The following is a 14,088-nucleotide window of genomic DNA, read 5'->3' on the forward strand; positions in this document are numbered from 1 at the left end:
TACTCCCATTTATACAAGGGATTGACAATATTTTTGCAGAGTTCCTTGCTGGGAGATTTGAGGTTCGTTTTGTTAAGATTCAATAGTCTTAAGGGTGAATCTATTTGTTTTTCACCAATTTAAAGGGACACCTCCATACTATCAGTATATACAAGAGTCAAACTCCTTTATTTGGGTTGATATATATTATATTGGGTTTGCCTTCTCCCACACTAGTTGGACAATAAGGAATACCAGGTTTAACATCTTATTTTGATGTCCCCTACCAGATGATTTCCATACTCCTGCTACGTCTTGCAAGGTTCCGCGTTAGGAGTTACGGATCAAGAAAGGGATCTGGGTGTCGTCGTCGATGATACGCTGAAACCTTCTGCTCAGTGTGCTGCTGCGGCTAGGAAAGCGAATAGAATGTTGGGTGTTATTAGGAAGGGTATGGAGTCCAGGTGTGCGGATGTTATAATGCCGTTGTATCGCTCCATGGTGCGACCGTACCTGGAGTATTGTGTTCAGTACTGGTCTCCGTATCTCAAAAAAGATATAGTAGAATTGGAAAAGGTACAGCGAAGGGCGACGAAAATGATAGTGGGGATGGGACGACTTTCCTATGAAGAGAGGCTGAGAAGGCTAGGGCTTTTTAGCTTGGAGAAGAGACGGCTGAGGGGAGATATGATAGAAGTGTATAAAATAATGAGTGGCATGGATCGGGTGGATGTGAAGCGACTGTTCACGCTATCCAAAAATACTAGGACTAGAGGGCATGAGTTGAAGCTACAGTGTGGTAAATTTAAAACGAATCGGAGAAAATTTTTCTTCACCCAACGTGTAATTAGACTCTGGAATTCGTTGCCGGAGAACGTGGTACGGGCGGTTAGCTTGACGGAGTTTAAAAAGGGGTTAGATAGATTCCTAAAGGACAAGTCCATAGACCGCTATTAAATGGACTTGGAAAAATTCCGCATTTTTAGGTATAACTTGTCTGGAATGTTTTTACGTTTGGGGAGCGTGCCAGGTGCCCTTGACCTGGATTGGCCACTGTCGGTGACAGGATGCTGGGCTAGATGGACCTTTGGTCTTTCCCAGTATGGCACTACTTATGTACTTATGTACTTATGTTTCAATTATGTAATATCCATGAAAGTAAGCACTGCTAGTCAAAGTCAACACAGGCAAAATTATCCCAACAATGTCGACTTGCAACAGCATGTATTAACAAAAAATATTTGGGGTTTTTAATTGCATGCTTCAACGGATTGTGCTTGCAGTTAATTCTCTGAATCTGGCCACTCTTCTAGTTTTTAACTGTCCTGATTCTATATGACCTTTAAGCATCTACTTCCTTGTTCTTGGAAAGCTCAGGATGGTCCCATGTAAATACTTTCCTGAATAGTACATTTTCTTCGTTTCTTTTCCCGCTTTTTCAGTCAATTTCTTTCTCATATCTGTTTTTCATCAGTTGCGACATCTGATCTGAAGTGAACAGGAATTCTTTGGGCAGCAAATTGAGGAACTGCAGCATCCATCGTGCCTAGGAAGTTGTAATCAGGGAGAGGAGGCTTCCAGTCACGGTCAGCTATAACAGCTAGAATAGTGAATGATTAATGTTGAGAAACAATGAATAGGAAACTACAAATATTTTTTGGCACAAAACAGTTATCAATGCATTTGGTAGCCTAAGAAATGTGCACAACTCAATAAGCCAAGCATAATTATACAGAGGTTTGTTCAACAGCAGATCTACTAAGTCTACACCTAGGGCAATAAACCTCTGGTGACTTGAAAGATCTGAGCATTTTAAAATATGATGTATTCAGGCCACAGCACCCATCATATGCTGTCTCCACCCCAATTCCACCTCCACACTGCCCAGAAAGTAGTCGTTTTCAGCATGGGCAGTCAGAGGGAATATTTAGCGGCAATGTCCAGTTAAGTGCCACTGAACATCCATGGTTAGCTCCAGATAGGCGATTTAAGCAGCCAGGAACCTCTACTAGCCATTTAAATCATTTTGAATATCAACCCCTCTGAGTGCATCCCAATCACAGGTAGTACAAAGTAATATTGCTTACCTGTAATAGGTATTTTCTATAGACAGCAGGCTTGATAAGGCACAGAAGTGGGTGATGTCATCCTAGGTATACTAAAAGAGAAATACGTCTAAAAAATGGCGGGACGTTTTTTTTTCTCCGAAAACATCCAAATTGCAATTTTCAAAACTCGGATTTGAGATGGTTTTCTCTGCAGTGCATGCAAATCACAAAGGGGCATGTTGGGGGTGGGATTTTGGCGTTCCCAAACTTTGGACATTTTTCTGCTATAATGGAACAAAAGCAAAATCATCTAGGGCTAAATGTTAAAAGTTCTGGTCTACACCTGTTTCAATCATGACTAAGTCACAAAAAGGTGCCCTAAGTGACTCAATGACCACTGAAGGGATTGAGGCATGACCCCCACCCCCTTACTCCTTCAAATAGTCAAGAACACCCTCCTGCACCCCTCCCCCGTAGTCCATGTCCTCTCACTCTCAGGTCTATCTACTTGCTTGTCTCAGCCCTCCGAACTTGCCTTTAACGCTGCCATGCTGAAAGCATGCTGCTTCTGTCACCCACTTGAATCCTCTCTCTGTAGTGTCCCGCCTCCTCTGACAGAACTTGTTTCCGGGCGGGACGCTACAGAGAGATGCTTCGAGTGGGTGACAGAAGCAGCATGCTTTCAGCATGGCTGGGTTAAAGGCAAGTTTGGAAGGCTGAGACGAGCAGATAGATAGACCTGAGAGTGAGAGGACATGCAGTGCGGGGGAGGGGTGCAGGAGTGCCAGAAAGATAAGCAAAGATGCCCAGAAGAAGAGGTAACTGAGAGAGAGATGTGGACTCCGGGGGAGGGGAGGCATTCAGAGGGACAGATGCTGGAAATATAGGATGGAAAAAGCAAAGAAGGAAGATGGCGCCATGGAGGGGAGGAGAGAAGGAAGGGAAGAAATGGTGACCATGGAGATGGTATCCATGCAGAGGAGGGGAAAGGGGGAGAGAAAAGGCAGGAGATGGTGCCCATGAAGGGGCAGGGGTAGGGAAGAGATGAGTTTCAAGTTTCTCTATACCGCCCATCATGGGCTGTCTGAGCAGTTTACATATACATATAAATTAAAATCAGTAGTGAAAAGAATTCCATTAGGATAGGAAAGAGAATAAAACAAGGTCAAAAGAAAACAGTGTAAAGTGTCATCCAGTACCCCTTCCCCAAACAGCAGGACTCTCGACTTTATCCTTTATCAATTGAGGAGAGAGTACTCAGGAAAATGCTTCCCCATAAAATAAGGTCTTTAGTTCAGTTCTGAACTTAGGTAATGTGATAGAGTCACATCCAGGATAGTTGGGTTAAGGCAGTTTCAGTCTGAAATACAAGTCCCAGTAGGCATTGCAGGCAAGGAGCCAGGGGGTGAGATGAAGAACCGGGACTGGACTCCTAACTGCAACAGGGGAAGACATGGGTGTAAGCTGGCAGGACGTGTAGATTGGCTGCCACTAGGGTGAAAGAGAGAGATAGGAAACCCTGTGTGCAGGAGCTCATCATTAGTCTAATGCTTAACTCAGCTGATATGGGTGTGGGGGAAGCTAATGGAAGGAGAATAATTGATTGTGGTAGCAGAAGCCAGGGATTGATTAGGCAGGTGGAAAGGAGTCCCAGGAAAGAGAGAAGCAGAAGGAGAGAAGAGGGTAGAGTGAAGCAGATGCAGGGTGAAATCCCTTGGGTGTGAGAAAGTCCCAAAAGTATTTGCAGGCTGAGAACCCTTGGGTAATAGAGGTCCCTAAAGAATTTAATCTACCAGTGAAGTCGATATAAAGGGGAATCCCTTGGGGTATGAGAAATCCCTAAAGTATGGAACCCCTCCTGAAGGTAAAGAGAGTAGAAGGTAGAAACTGCTGCTTTGTGATTTAACTGTGATGATGAACTGAATGAACTACTGTTTATTGTGCACTGGATAAAGAGCCCAGACTGGAGCTGACTGTGAGCCTGTATTGAATCCTGGTATGTGCTGATAGCCTACTGCTTAAAGGGGACTATTTGCCACACACTTTCAGGTGGCTTATATGTGCTTAAGATTGAAGGTGAATGTTGCTGTTGGAACTGTGTATCAGGTCTACTAGAAACCTGCATGGAATAAAGTCCTTAAGATTGAAGTTGCTGGTGGACATTTATTTCTTGACTGTACCGGGAGCCTGTGGCTGGAGGAGATTGTTCTATCCTTGGCTGCACTTAGAGGGAAGTGGTTACAGTAAGGACTCCTGTAACCTCATAAACATGGGTAGAGTGTTCCTCATATCAGGGACTACAACACTAAAAATCCTTTACCTGATTCACTCATGGTGTATTTGCTTGCATGTGGGAACAGTACATAAATGTTGTTGACTGGATCTAAGGGTATGTTGAGGAGAATAAGGAAGTAATAGAGCTTACAGGAAATGTATTAGCGGAATTGGAAAGTAAGCATAAAGAAACGGCCACATCCATGGAATTGCCATGGTATTTGGTGTGGGATGCGTAGGGTAGGGGGTAGGTGGGGGAGAATTAACTACAGAGAGGACACAATTTTTTTAGAGCTTTGTTTGTCAATGCTCAATTATTACTTCTGTAACTTACACAGGATAAGATGCAGAAACAAGTTTGCATATATCTTATTCCAACAGGCCTATCTGTGGTGTGCCGCAGGGATCTGTGAGTGATATTGCGGATAAACTGTTTGGTAAGGTTTGTCTCTGCGGATGATATCAAACTCTGTAATAGGTTAGACACCCCAGAAGGTGTGGATAGCATGAGGAAGGATCTAGCAAAGTTTGAAGAATGGTCCAGAAATTGGCAACCAAGATTTATTGCTAAAAAGTGCATGGTCATGCACCTGGGCTAAAAAGATCCAAAGGAATAGTATAGTATAAGTACTGGGTATGAAAGAAGAGCAGAACTTGGGGTGATTGTATCTGATCATCTTAAGGTAGAAAAGGTGACAAGTCAAAACCAGAAGGATGCTCAGGTGCATAGGGAGAGAAATGGCCAGTAGGAAAAAAAGAAGCGATAGTGCCCTTGTAAAAGTCTCTGGTGAGACCCCATTTAGAATACTGTATACAATTCTGGAGACCGCACCTATGAAAAGATATAAACAGGATAGAGTCGGTCCAGTGAGCAGCTACAAAATTGGTCAGTGTGTATGAAGACAGACTTATAGACCTCAATATGTTTCCTCTGGAAGAAAGGTGGCAGAGATGGGATATGAAAGAGATGTTTAAATATTTCCATGGCATTAATCTACAGGAGATGAGCCTTTTTCAAAAGAAGGATCCGGAATGAGAAGGCATAAGATGAAATTAAGAGGTTATAGGGCTCAGGAGTAATTTAAGAAAATACGTTTTTATGGAAAGGATGGTGGATGCATGGAATAGCCTCCTGGTGGAGGAGGTGGAGACAAGGACTGTATCTTAATTCAAGAAAGCGTGGGACAGGCATGTGGGACTGCTTAGGGAGAGGAGGAGGATAGTGGATGCTGTGGATGGGCAGACTGGATGGGAAATTTGGCCTTTATCTTCTGTCATGTTTTTGTGTTTCTAAGCTGTTTTGCAAATGATAGTGGTAGGATGGTGTGCACGAAACAGGTCTTTTACAGTATCAGGTGGCTCAAGAGCAGAAGTACTGGCATTGCGCTGATGTTCCTGCACAAGGAGTGCGTTCTAACAGCTTCTCACTTCGATTATTGGAAAAGTAATGGAAGCGATGCTGAAGGAAAGGATAGTGAATTTCCTGGAAGCCAATAAGTTGCAAGATCCGAGACAACATGGTTTTACCAAAGGGAAATCGTGCCAAACGAATCTCATTGAGTTCTTTGATTGGGTGACAGGAGAATTGAATCAGGGACAAGTTATGGACGTAACCTACTTAGATTTCAGCAAAGCTTTTGACATAGTTCCCCACAGGAGGCTCTTAAATAAACTGGAAGGGCTGAAGATAGGACCCGAAGTGGTGAACTGGATTAGGAACTGGTTGACGGACAGAAGCCAGTGGGTGGTGGGTGAATGGAATTCGCTCGGAGGAGGGAAAGGTGAGTAGTGGTGTGCCTCAGGGATCGGTGCTGGGGCCGATTCTGTTCAATATATTTGTGAGTGACATTGCCGAAGGGTTAGAAGGTAAAGTTTGCCTATTTGCGGATGATACTAAGATCTGCAACAGAGTGGACACCCGGGAGGGAGTGGAAAACATGAAAAAGGATCTGAGGAAGCTAGAAGAATGGTCTAAGGTTTGGCAATTAAAATTCAATGCGAAGAAATGCAAAGTAATGCACTTAGGGAATAGAAACCCTCGGGAGATGTATGTGTTAGGCGGGGAGAATCTGATAGGTACGGACGGGGAGAGGGATCTTGGGGTGATAGTATCTGAGGATCTGAAGGCGACAAAACAGTTTGACAAGGCCGTGGCCGTAGCTAGAAGGTTGTTAGGCTGTATAGAGAGAGGTGTAACCAGCAGAAGAAAGGAGGTGTTGATGCCCCTGTATAAGTCGTTGGTGAGGCCCCACCTAGAGTATTGTGTTCAGTTTTGGAGGCCGTACCTTGCGAAGGATGTAAAAAGAATTGAAGCAGTGCAAAGAAAAGCTACGAGAATGGTATGGGATTTGCGTTACAAGACGTATGAGGAGAAACTTGATGACCTGAACATGTATACTCTGGAAGAAAGGAGAAACAGGGGTGATATGATACAGACGTTCAAATATTTGAAAAGTATTAATCCCCAAACGAACCTTTTCCGGAGGTGCGAAGGCGGTAGAACGAGAGGACATGAAATGAGATTGAAGGGGGGCAGACTCAAGAAAAATGTCAGGAAGTATTTTTTCACGGAGAGAGTAGTGGATGCTTGGAATGCCCTCCCGTGGGAGGTGGTGGAAATGAAAACGGTAACAGAATTCAAACACGCGTGGGATAAACATAAAGGAATCCTGTTCAGAAGGAATGGATCCTAAGGAGCTTAGCCGAGATTGGGTGGCAGAGCCAGCCGGTGGTGGGAGGCGAGGATAGTGCTGGCCAGACTTATACGGTCTGTGCCAGAGCCAGTGGTGGGAGGCGGGGCTGGTGGTTGGGAGGCGGGGATAGTGCTGGGCAGACTTATACGGTCTGTGCCCTGAAGAGGACAGGTACAAATCAAAGTAGGGTATATGCAAAAAGTAGCACATATGAGTTTGTCCTGTTGGGCAGACTGGATGGACCTTGCAGGTCTTTTTCTGCCGTCATTTACTATGTTACTATGCACTGGACTGCTTGCTTTTCATCAGTGTTTTTACTAGAGTTGATGCAAGCAGCCTCTGTTTAAGCTTCTGAAGGCACTCTAGAAGTGGCTGTGCTGTGAGCCCGGATACCTCAAGGGCATCTGCTCTTTGGGAAACTGGACTCTTAAGGTCACTTTGCCTAGAGGCAAATGGCTTCTCCGTGGAAGATTACTGACTGATCAGCACAGAAAAGGTCTTTCTGGAAGATTTTTCTAGGAGCAACTTCTCTACATCTAAATGCTCCCTTAGACTGTTGAGACAGTCTCTTTGTGCTTTTGGTGACATTCGAGTACAATGCTCACAGGTCTTCTGATTGTATGAGACATTTTGCATGACTTTCAAAGTTCTACATTTTTCTATCCCATTTTGAGCAAAGATGAAGTGCAGATTTTGGCACTAAAGTTTATTATCTTTTTGAGGAGAAATGTAAAACAAACACTACAAAAATACAGCATCAAAACCAATGAACATGGGAGAACTTCGTTTTGTGTTCAGTCACAAGTAGAAAACAAAACTGAGGAGCTGAGAGTGCTGCATATAGAAAGAAAGACCAGTTCCATCAACTGATATCACCCACTTGTGTGCCTAACTCAATCCTGCTTCTTGACGGAAATCACATTTATATGATTACATTTTTACAAACATCAGATACTTACTGCTGGGGTTCCAGGTACCCAGTTGTATCTTCTTCAGCCAATGCAAAACATTCGCTTCTGTAACAGTTTGATCTGATGGAAAAGCAAATGCTTGGCCTTTGGAATGAAGATCTACCAGAACAAGCTGTGGCAAGAGAGGTACAGAGCCAAAATAACTCTTCAGGATTCCTCTGCCCACTGGAGTATTCTTCCTAAATATTTTAAAAAGTATTATGAGTATGCTTAAAAACCTACTACGATCAGAAATGAAATAAATCAGATCTATTACTGATGATCCTAAAGTTCTATTTTATACCGAAAATGAAATGGAACAGCAGCAGCACTGGTTATTTGTCAAAACGATCTATCCCCCTAAAACAGTGATTCTCATCAGTGTGTCCCCATGAGATGGGAGGTGTGTCACAAAACATTTGGTGTAGACAGCAAGCCTGTGTTTGCCTTTACCATCACTGCCTGCAAGCTGGGAAGATCATCTTGAGAATCAGGTTCTTGAAATCCCTGTAACTGGGTCCCTATTTCTGATTCCCTACGATCCCCAATAATAACTTCTGCCTCCTTCCCCAACTGAACATGTTGTAAGTCTGTTTGCTATAGTTTTTGAGTAGCATATTTGCAGATTTTTGTTCAGAATTTACTTCTGTCTATCCTAGACTATAGTAATAGTATTTATGCTGGCTGTCAGAAGAATCTTCTAAAGACAATGCAAAAAGTTCAGAACACAGCAGCTTGTTTGATTCTTTGTGCCCATAAATTTGATAGAGTGACTCCTGTGTTGGTGGTGCTTCATTGGCAGCCAGTAGAGGCACGTGTCCAGTTCAAAGTTTGTATGTTAAAATTTTTTAAAATGTTTAAATCATTTTTATTCATACAACCAGCAGGTGAGTGCAATACAAACAAACAATGTTTCTAACAACAGATACTCTCCTTTCTCAAACCCCCCCTTTGATTTTTAAGATTCTGCATGGGCTAGCTCCTTCTTATCTAGTGAACTGGGCCCAGACCACTGTTAAAAACAGAGGCCTTCGTGATGTCCAGCTTCACTTTCCTAATCCTAGGGGGATGACACATAAGTCTATATTCTCTGCTAGTCTTTTATACCAAGCACCAGCTATCTGGAACTCAATTTCTCTTTAGTTGAGAAATATAGAAAATTATTTTGTCTTTCAAAAAGCTTTGAAACCATTTCTCTAAGAAATTTCTATTTTAAATGGTTTGTAGATTCTCTGTATGCAATGGTATAATAATGATTTTATATCTGATATTGTGTGTAAGCTGGCAGGGTCTGCCTGCTTTTTTAATCTGTTATCCGCAATGAACTCCATTTGGGTATACTCGCGGAATATATGTAATAATGTAATGTGTTGCTTCACAGTTTCTGGCAGTGGAGGGATTTTGTGTTGCTATTACTGAGGCTTCACCAGAATTTGAATATATATTTGTTTTGTTGTATGATAAATGAGAAATCTGGGATTGATGTGTTGAATACAGCTTTTTGATATGGTGTGTGCAAATTCATTCTAAACATAATTTAATAATGAAATATTTAGGTGTGCTTTCTTCGGCTGTGAATTTTATTGTTCGGTGTGTCACATATAGATGAAAGGTTGAGAACCACTGCCCTACAACAATCGGTTACCTCAATTTGAAACTGTAGTCATGAAGTTACCTGCCATTAACTGAACACCTTATTTTACAGCTAATTCAAAATTTGCATAGTGTTTTAGTATACTTCGTAGTCCAGGAGTAATACCCAAGCAGTCTGGATCTTTTCTGATTTCAAAGGCTACTGAAAAGACATGAGCTAAAAGAGAGGGAGGTAAAATTCACACTAGATCCCATTTAATTTGCAAATCTAATTAAATTCTTCCAGATGATTTTCATGAACAGGATAGTAGGACTGAAGCTCCTGGATTTTGAATAAATGGTGAATTTACAAGCTGAAATTTATTGTGGTGGCTGATTTTGTTTCTGCAAATTATGTATTGCAGGGTCAATAGTCAGCCGGCAATGAAGAGCATTTTGCTGACCACTGCCGGTATTATTCCCAGATATTCAATGATGGGTCAAGTCCGGGCTTTGGGACTGACTATCCGGTTTATGCGGCCAGCTAACACACAGACACTTAAGTTGATATTCAGAATTTAAGCGGCCATGGGTTGCTACATAAAGACAGGACTGTGTGTTAAGCAGTTCCATTTATACAGTTATCCTGCCCGGTTAAGTGTTGAACATCAGCACTCAACCAGCCAAGTGCAGACTCTGTCCCCGGAACACTCCCATAATAGCTGACTCTCATTTGGGTGCTAACCACTAATTTTCAGCTGTTTCTGGTCAATTAAATTGTTTTTAATATCAACCAATGCATAAAACTCACGGTAACTTCTGTGAACAAAACTGGAAGACTACAAAATGCTGACTGCTGCCACACACACACACGCACACTATATATATATTTTTTTCTTTTCTTTTCTTTTATTATTTATTTATTTTACTGGAATTGCTAAGGTCTGTGGGGGCAATTCTAGAACTTATGCCTCCATGTAGGTGCCCAGAAGGAACTACTCTGTAACACTCTACTGACGTTCCAGTCCAATCAAGAGGTTAGCCGGGAATTATAAGCAGTGCTTTTTTGTAGAAAAAAAGGTGCCGGTACTCACTGTGGGTGGAGTCACAGGTACACATCAAGGTAAGGTATACACAATAAGTAGCGCATATGAGTTTATCTTGTTGGGCAGACTGGATGGACCGTGCAGGTCTTTTTCTGCCATCATCTACTATGTTACTATATATGACTCCACCCCTATTATAGCCACACTCACGTTAGCCACACCCCTTATACCAGCCATAGCGCACATAAACAGACATCATTGAAAATATTATACTAGTATAGGAGAAAAAAATAATGCGATTTTTTTCATTATAAATAATTTCTGTAAGCTGTTATATCTCCAGTATACCCAGTGCAAAATAATACAGCAGATGTAAATTCTCAAATTGGACATATTCCAGACACTAAAATGAAAATAAAATGATTTTTTTCTACCTTTGTTGTCTGGTGACTTTCTTTTTCTGATCATGCTGGCCCAGTATCTGAATCTGCTGCTATCTGTTCTCTTAACTGCGTTTCCAGGGCTTCCTTTCCATTTATTTCTTTACTTTCCTCCTTTCTTCTTCATTTCTTGCTCTATATCCATAAGTAAAAGCTGGGTCCTCCGCAGACTTGACTGTCCAGTGGATCCAGCTTCTGCCTATTTTCTCCATCCATGTGCAGTTTTTCTCCTCTCTTCCTTTTATCTCATCTCCTTCCTCTCTCTTCCCTCCCCTCCATCCATGCCCAGCATTTCTTCTCTCACCTCCATCCACCCATGTCTAGCAGCCCTCCTCTCCCCTGCCCTCCATCCACCCATGTCCAGCATTTCTTCTCTCTCCCTACCCTCTCCTCCATCCACCCATGTCCAGCAACCCTCCTCTCCATCCACCCATGTCCAGCAAGCAACCCTCCTCTGCCCTTGCCCTCCCCTCCATCCACCCATGTCCAGCGACCCTCCTGTCCTCCCTGCCCTCCCCTGCCATCCACCTATGTCCAGCGACCTTCCTGTCCCCTCTGCCATCCATCTATGTCCAGAAACCCCCCTCCCCTCCATCCACCCATGTCCAGTGACCCTCCTGTCCTTCCTGCCCTCCACCTATTTCCAGAAACCCCCTCCCCTCCCTCCATCCATGTCCAGCGACCCTCCTGTCCCCCCTGCCCTCCCCTGCCATCCATCTATGTCCAGAAACTCCCCTCCCCTGCCATCCACCCATGTCCAGCAACCCTCCTGTCCTTCCTGCCCTCCCCTGCCATCCACCTATGTCCAGAAACCCCCTCCCCTCCATCCACCCATGTCCAGCGACCCTCCTGTCCCCCCTGCCATCCACCTATGTCCAGAAACCCCCTCCCCTGCCGTCCACCCATGTCCAGCGACCCTCCTGTCCTCCCTGCCATCCACCTATGTCCAGAAACCCCTCCCCTCCATTCACCCATGCCCAGCGACCCTCCTGCCCTCCACTGCCACCCATCTATGTCCAGAACCCCCCTCCTCTCCATCCACCCATGTCCAGTGACCCTCCTGTCCTTCCTGCCCTTCACCTATGTCCAGAAACCCCCTCCCCTCCATCCATGTCCAGCGACCCTCCTGTCCCCCCTGCCCTCCCCTGCCATCATCTATGTCCAGAAACCCCCCTCCCCTGCCATCCACCCATGTCCAGTGACCCTCCTGTCCTTCCTGCCATCCACCTATGTCCAGAAACCCCCTCCCCTCCATCTACCCATGTCCAGCGACCCTCCTGTCCTCCCAGCCATCCACCTATGTCCAGAAACCCCCTCCCCTCCATTCACCCATGTCCAGCGACCCTCCTGCCCCCCCCCGCCCTCCACTGCCATCCATCTATGTCTAGAACCCCCTCCCCTCCATCCACCCATGTCCAGTGACCCTCCTGTCCCCTCTGCCCTCCCCTGCCCTCCACCTATGTCCAGAAACCCCCCTCCCCTGCCATCCACCCATGTCCAGCGACCCTCCTGTCCCCCCTGCCCTCTACCTATGTCCAGCAAACCCACCCCCGCCCCCCTGCCCTCCACCCATGTCCAGCGACTCTCCTCGTTCCCCTGCTCCCCCTCCCTCCAGCCACCTGAGCCATCTGAGCCCCCCTCCCGTCTGAGCCCCCCCTCCCCGACCCAGTCCCCACCTGCCGCCAGACGACCCTATTCTGCCACCCGACCCGGCCGGCACCTGACCCAGCATTTAAAAAAAAAAAAACTACGAAGCGGCGGAGTGGTGCCTCGAGTCTGAGTAAAAGAAGAAAAAAATTGCTTTGTCGGCCGGCCATCCCTCACTGTGTCCCACCCTTGCGGAAGTTACATCAGAGGGCGGGACACAGTGAGGGAAGGCCGGCCGAAAAAGCAATTTTTTTCTTCTTTTACTCAGACACGAGGCACCGCACCGCCGCTTGTAGATTTTTTTTAAATGCTGGGTCAGGTGCCGGCCGGGTTGGGTGGCAGAAGGGTCATCTGGCGGCGCAGAGGGACTCCAGGCTAGCTCGGGGGAGGGAGGGAGGGAGGGAGGGAGGAGAGCCGGCTCCAGCACAACTTCAGACCTAAAAAAAGGTGCCGGTACACCTTACTGGTGCGTACCGGCACAAAAAAAGCACTGATTATATGTGTCTTGAAGCAGGTGTAAATGTTAGAGTGGCATACGTATATTTCCATTCTAAAATATGGAATACATGTATGCTTCTGATGGACTGCTCAACCCTGCCCAGAACCACTTCCTACAATCTTTGCAACCTGACGCATGTATGCGTTAGTAGCATCTTTTCTAAAAATTATTTATATGCACTGCCAATTTACACATGTGAAGCTGCTTTTTGTCAGTCTATATGGTGGCTATCGTTTCTTAAAACTAACTCCCAAATCTTTCCTGTGAATTAGACTAAGCAGTCAAAATGTGGGATACTTGAATCAATATTTTGAGTGTTTTTCTCAGAATTAGTCAGCAATATGAGAAAGGACACTGCTGGGGCACAGTGTCATATGTTTGGAGATGCTGCCACCAGCAGGAACAAATTAATTTCAACAGCAAAGGTAACCAAGAGGGGCATAATTGAACGGGGCGCCCATGTTTTCCTGAGGACGTCCCCGCAGGATGTCCCGGCGAAGGGGCAGGAAAACTCGTATTATTGAAACAAGATGGGCGTCCATCTTTCATTTCGATAATACGGTCGGGGACGCACAAATCTCAACATTTAGGTCGACCTTAGAGATGGCTGTCCTTAGAGATGGTCGTCCCCGGTTTTCGGCGATAATGGAAACTGAGGACACCCATCTCAGAAACAACCAAATCCAAGCCAGTTGATCGTGGGAAAAGCCAGCATTCGTAGTGCACTGGTCCCCGACATGCCAGGACATCAACCAGGCACCCTAGGGGGCACTGCAGTGGACTTCAGAAATTGCTCCCAGGTGCGTAGCTCCCTTACCTTGGGTGCTCAGCCCCCCAAAACCCACTACCCACAACTGTACAACACTACCACAGTCCTAAGGGGTGAAGGGGGGCACCTACATGTGGGTACAGTGGGTTTGTGGTGGGTTTTGAAGGGCTC

General features: G+C 45.1%; 1 protein-coding gene across 1 annotated transcript in view; it reads right to left on the reverse strand.

Moving 5' to 3' along the window:
* Positions 1–217: 217 nt before the first annotated feature.
* The window catches only part of TXNDC16 (thioredoxin domain containing 16), a 196,347-nt gene continuing 182,476 nt past the window's right edge, over positions 218–14,088 (reverse strand). The window contains exons 20-22 of the mRNA XM_030215380.1: positions 7,954–8,144; positions 1,108–1,579; positions 218–287 (exon numbers count right to left, since the gene is read on the reverse strand). Coding sequence (XP_030071240.1) covers positions 1,434–1,579; positions 7,954–8,144 — 337 coding nt within the window. The 3' untranslated portion in view covers positions 218–287; positions 1,108–1,433. The remainder of the gene's footprint in view (positions 288–1,107; positions 1,580–7,953; positions 8,145–14,088) is intronic.

This window comes from Microcaecilia unicolor, chromosome 9, assembly GCF_901765095.1.
Source record: "Microcaecilia unicolor chromosome 9, aMicUni1.1, whole genome shotgun sequence".
Taxonomy (NCBI): domain Eukaryota; kingdom Metazoa; phylum Chordata; class Amphibia; order Gymnophiona; family Siphonopidae; genus Microcaecilia; species Microcaecilia unicolor.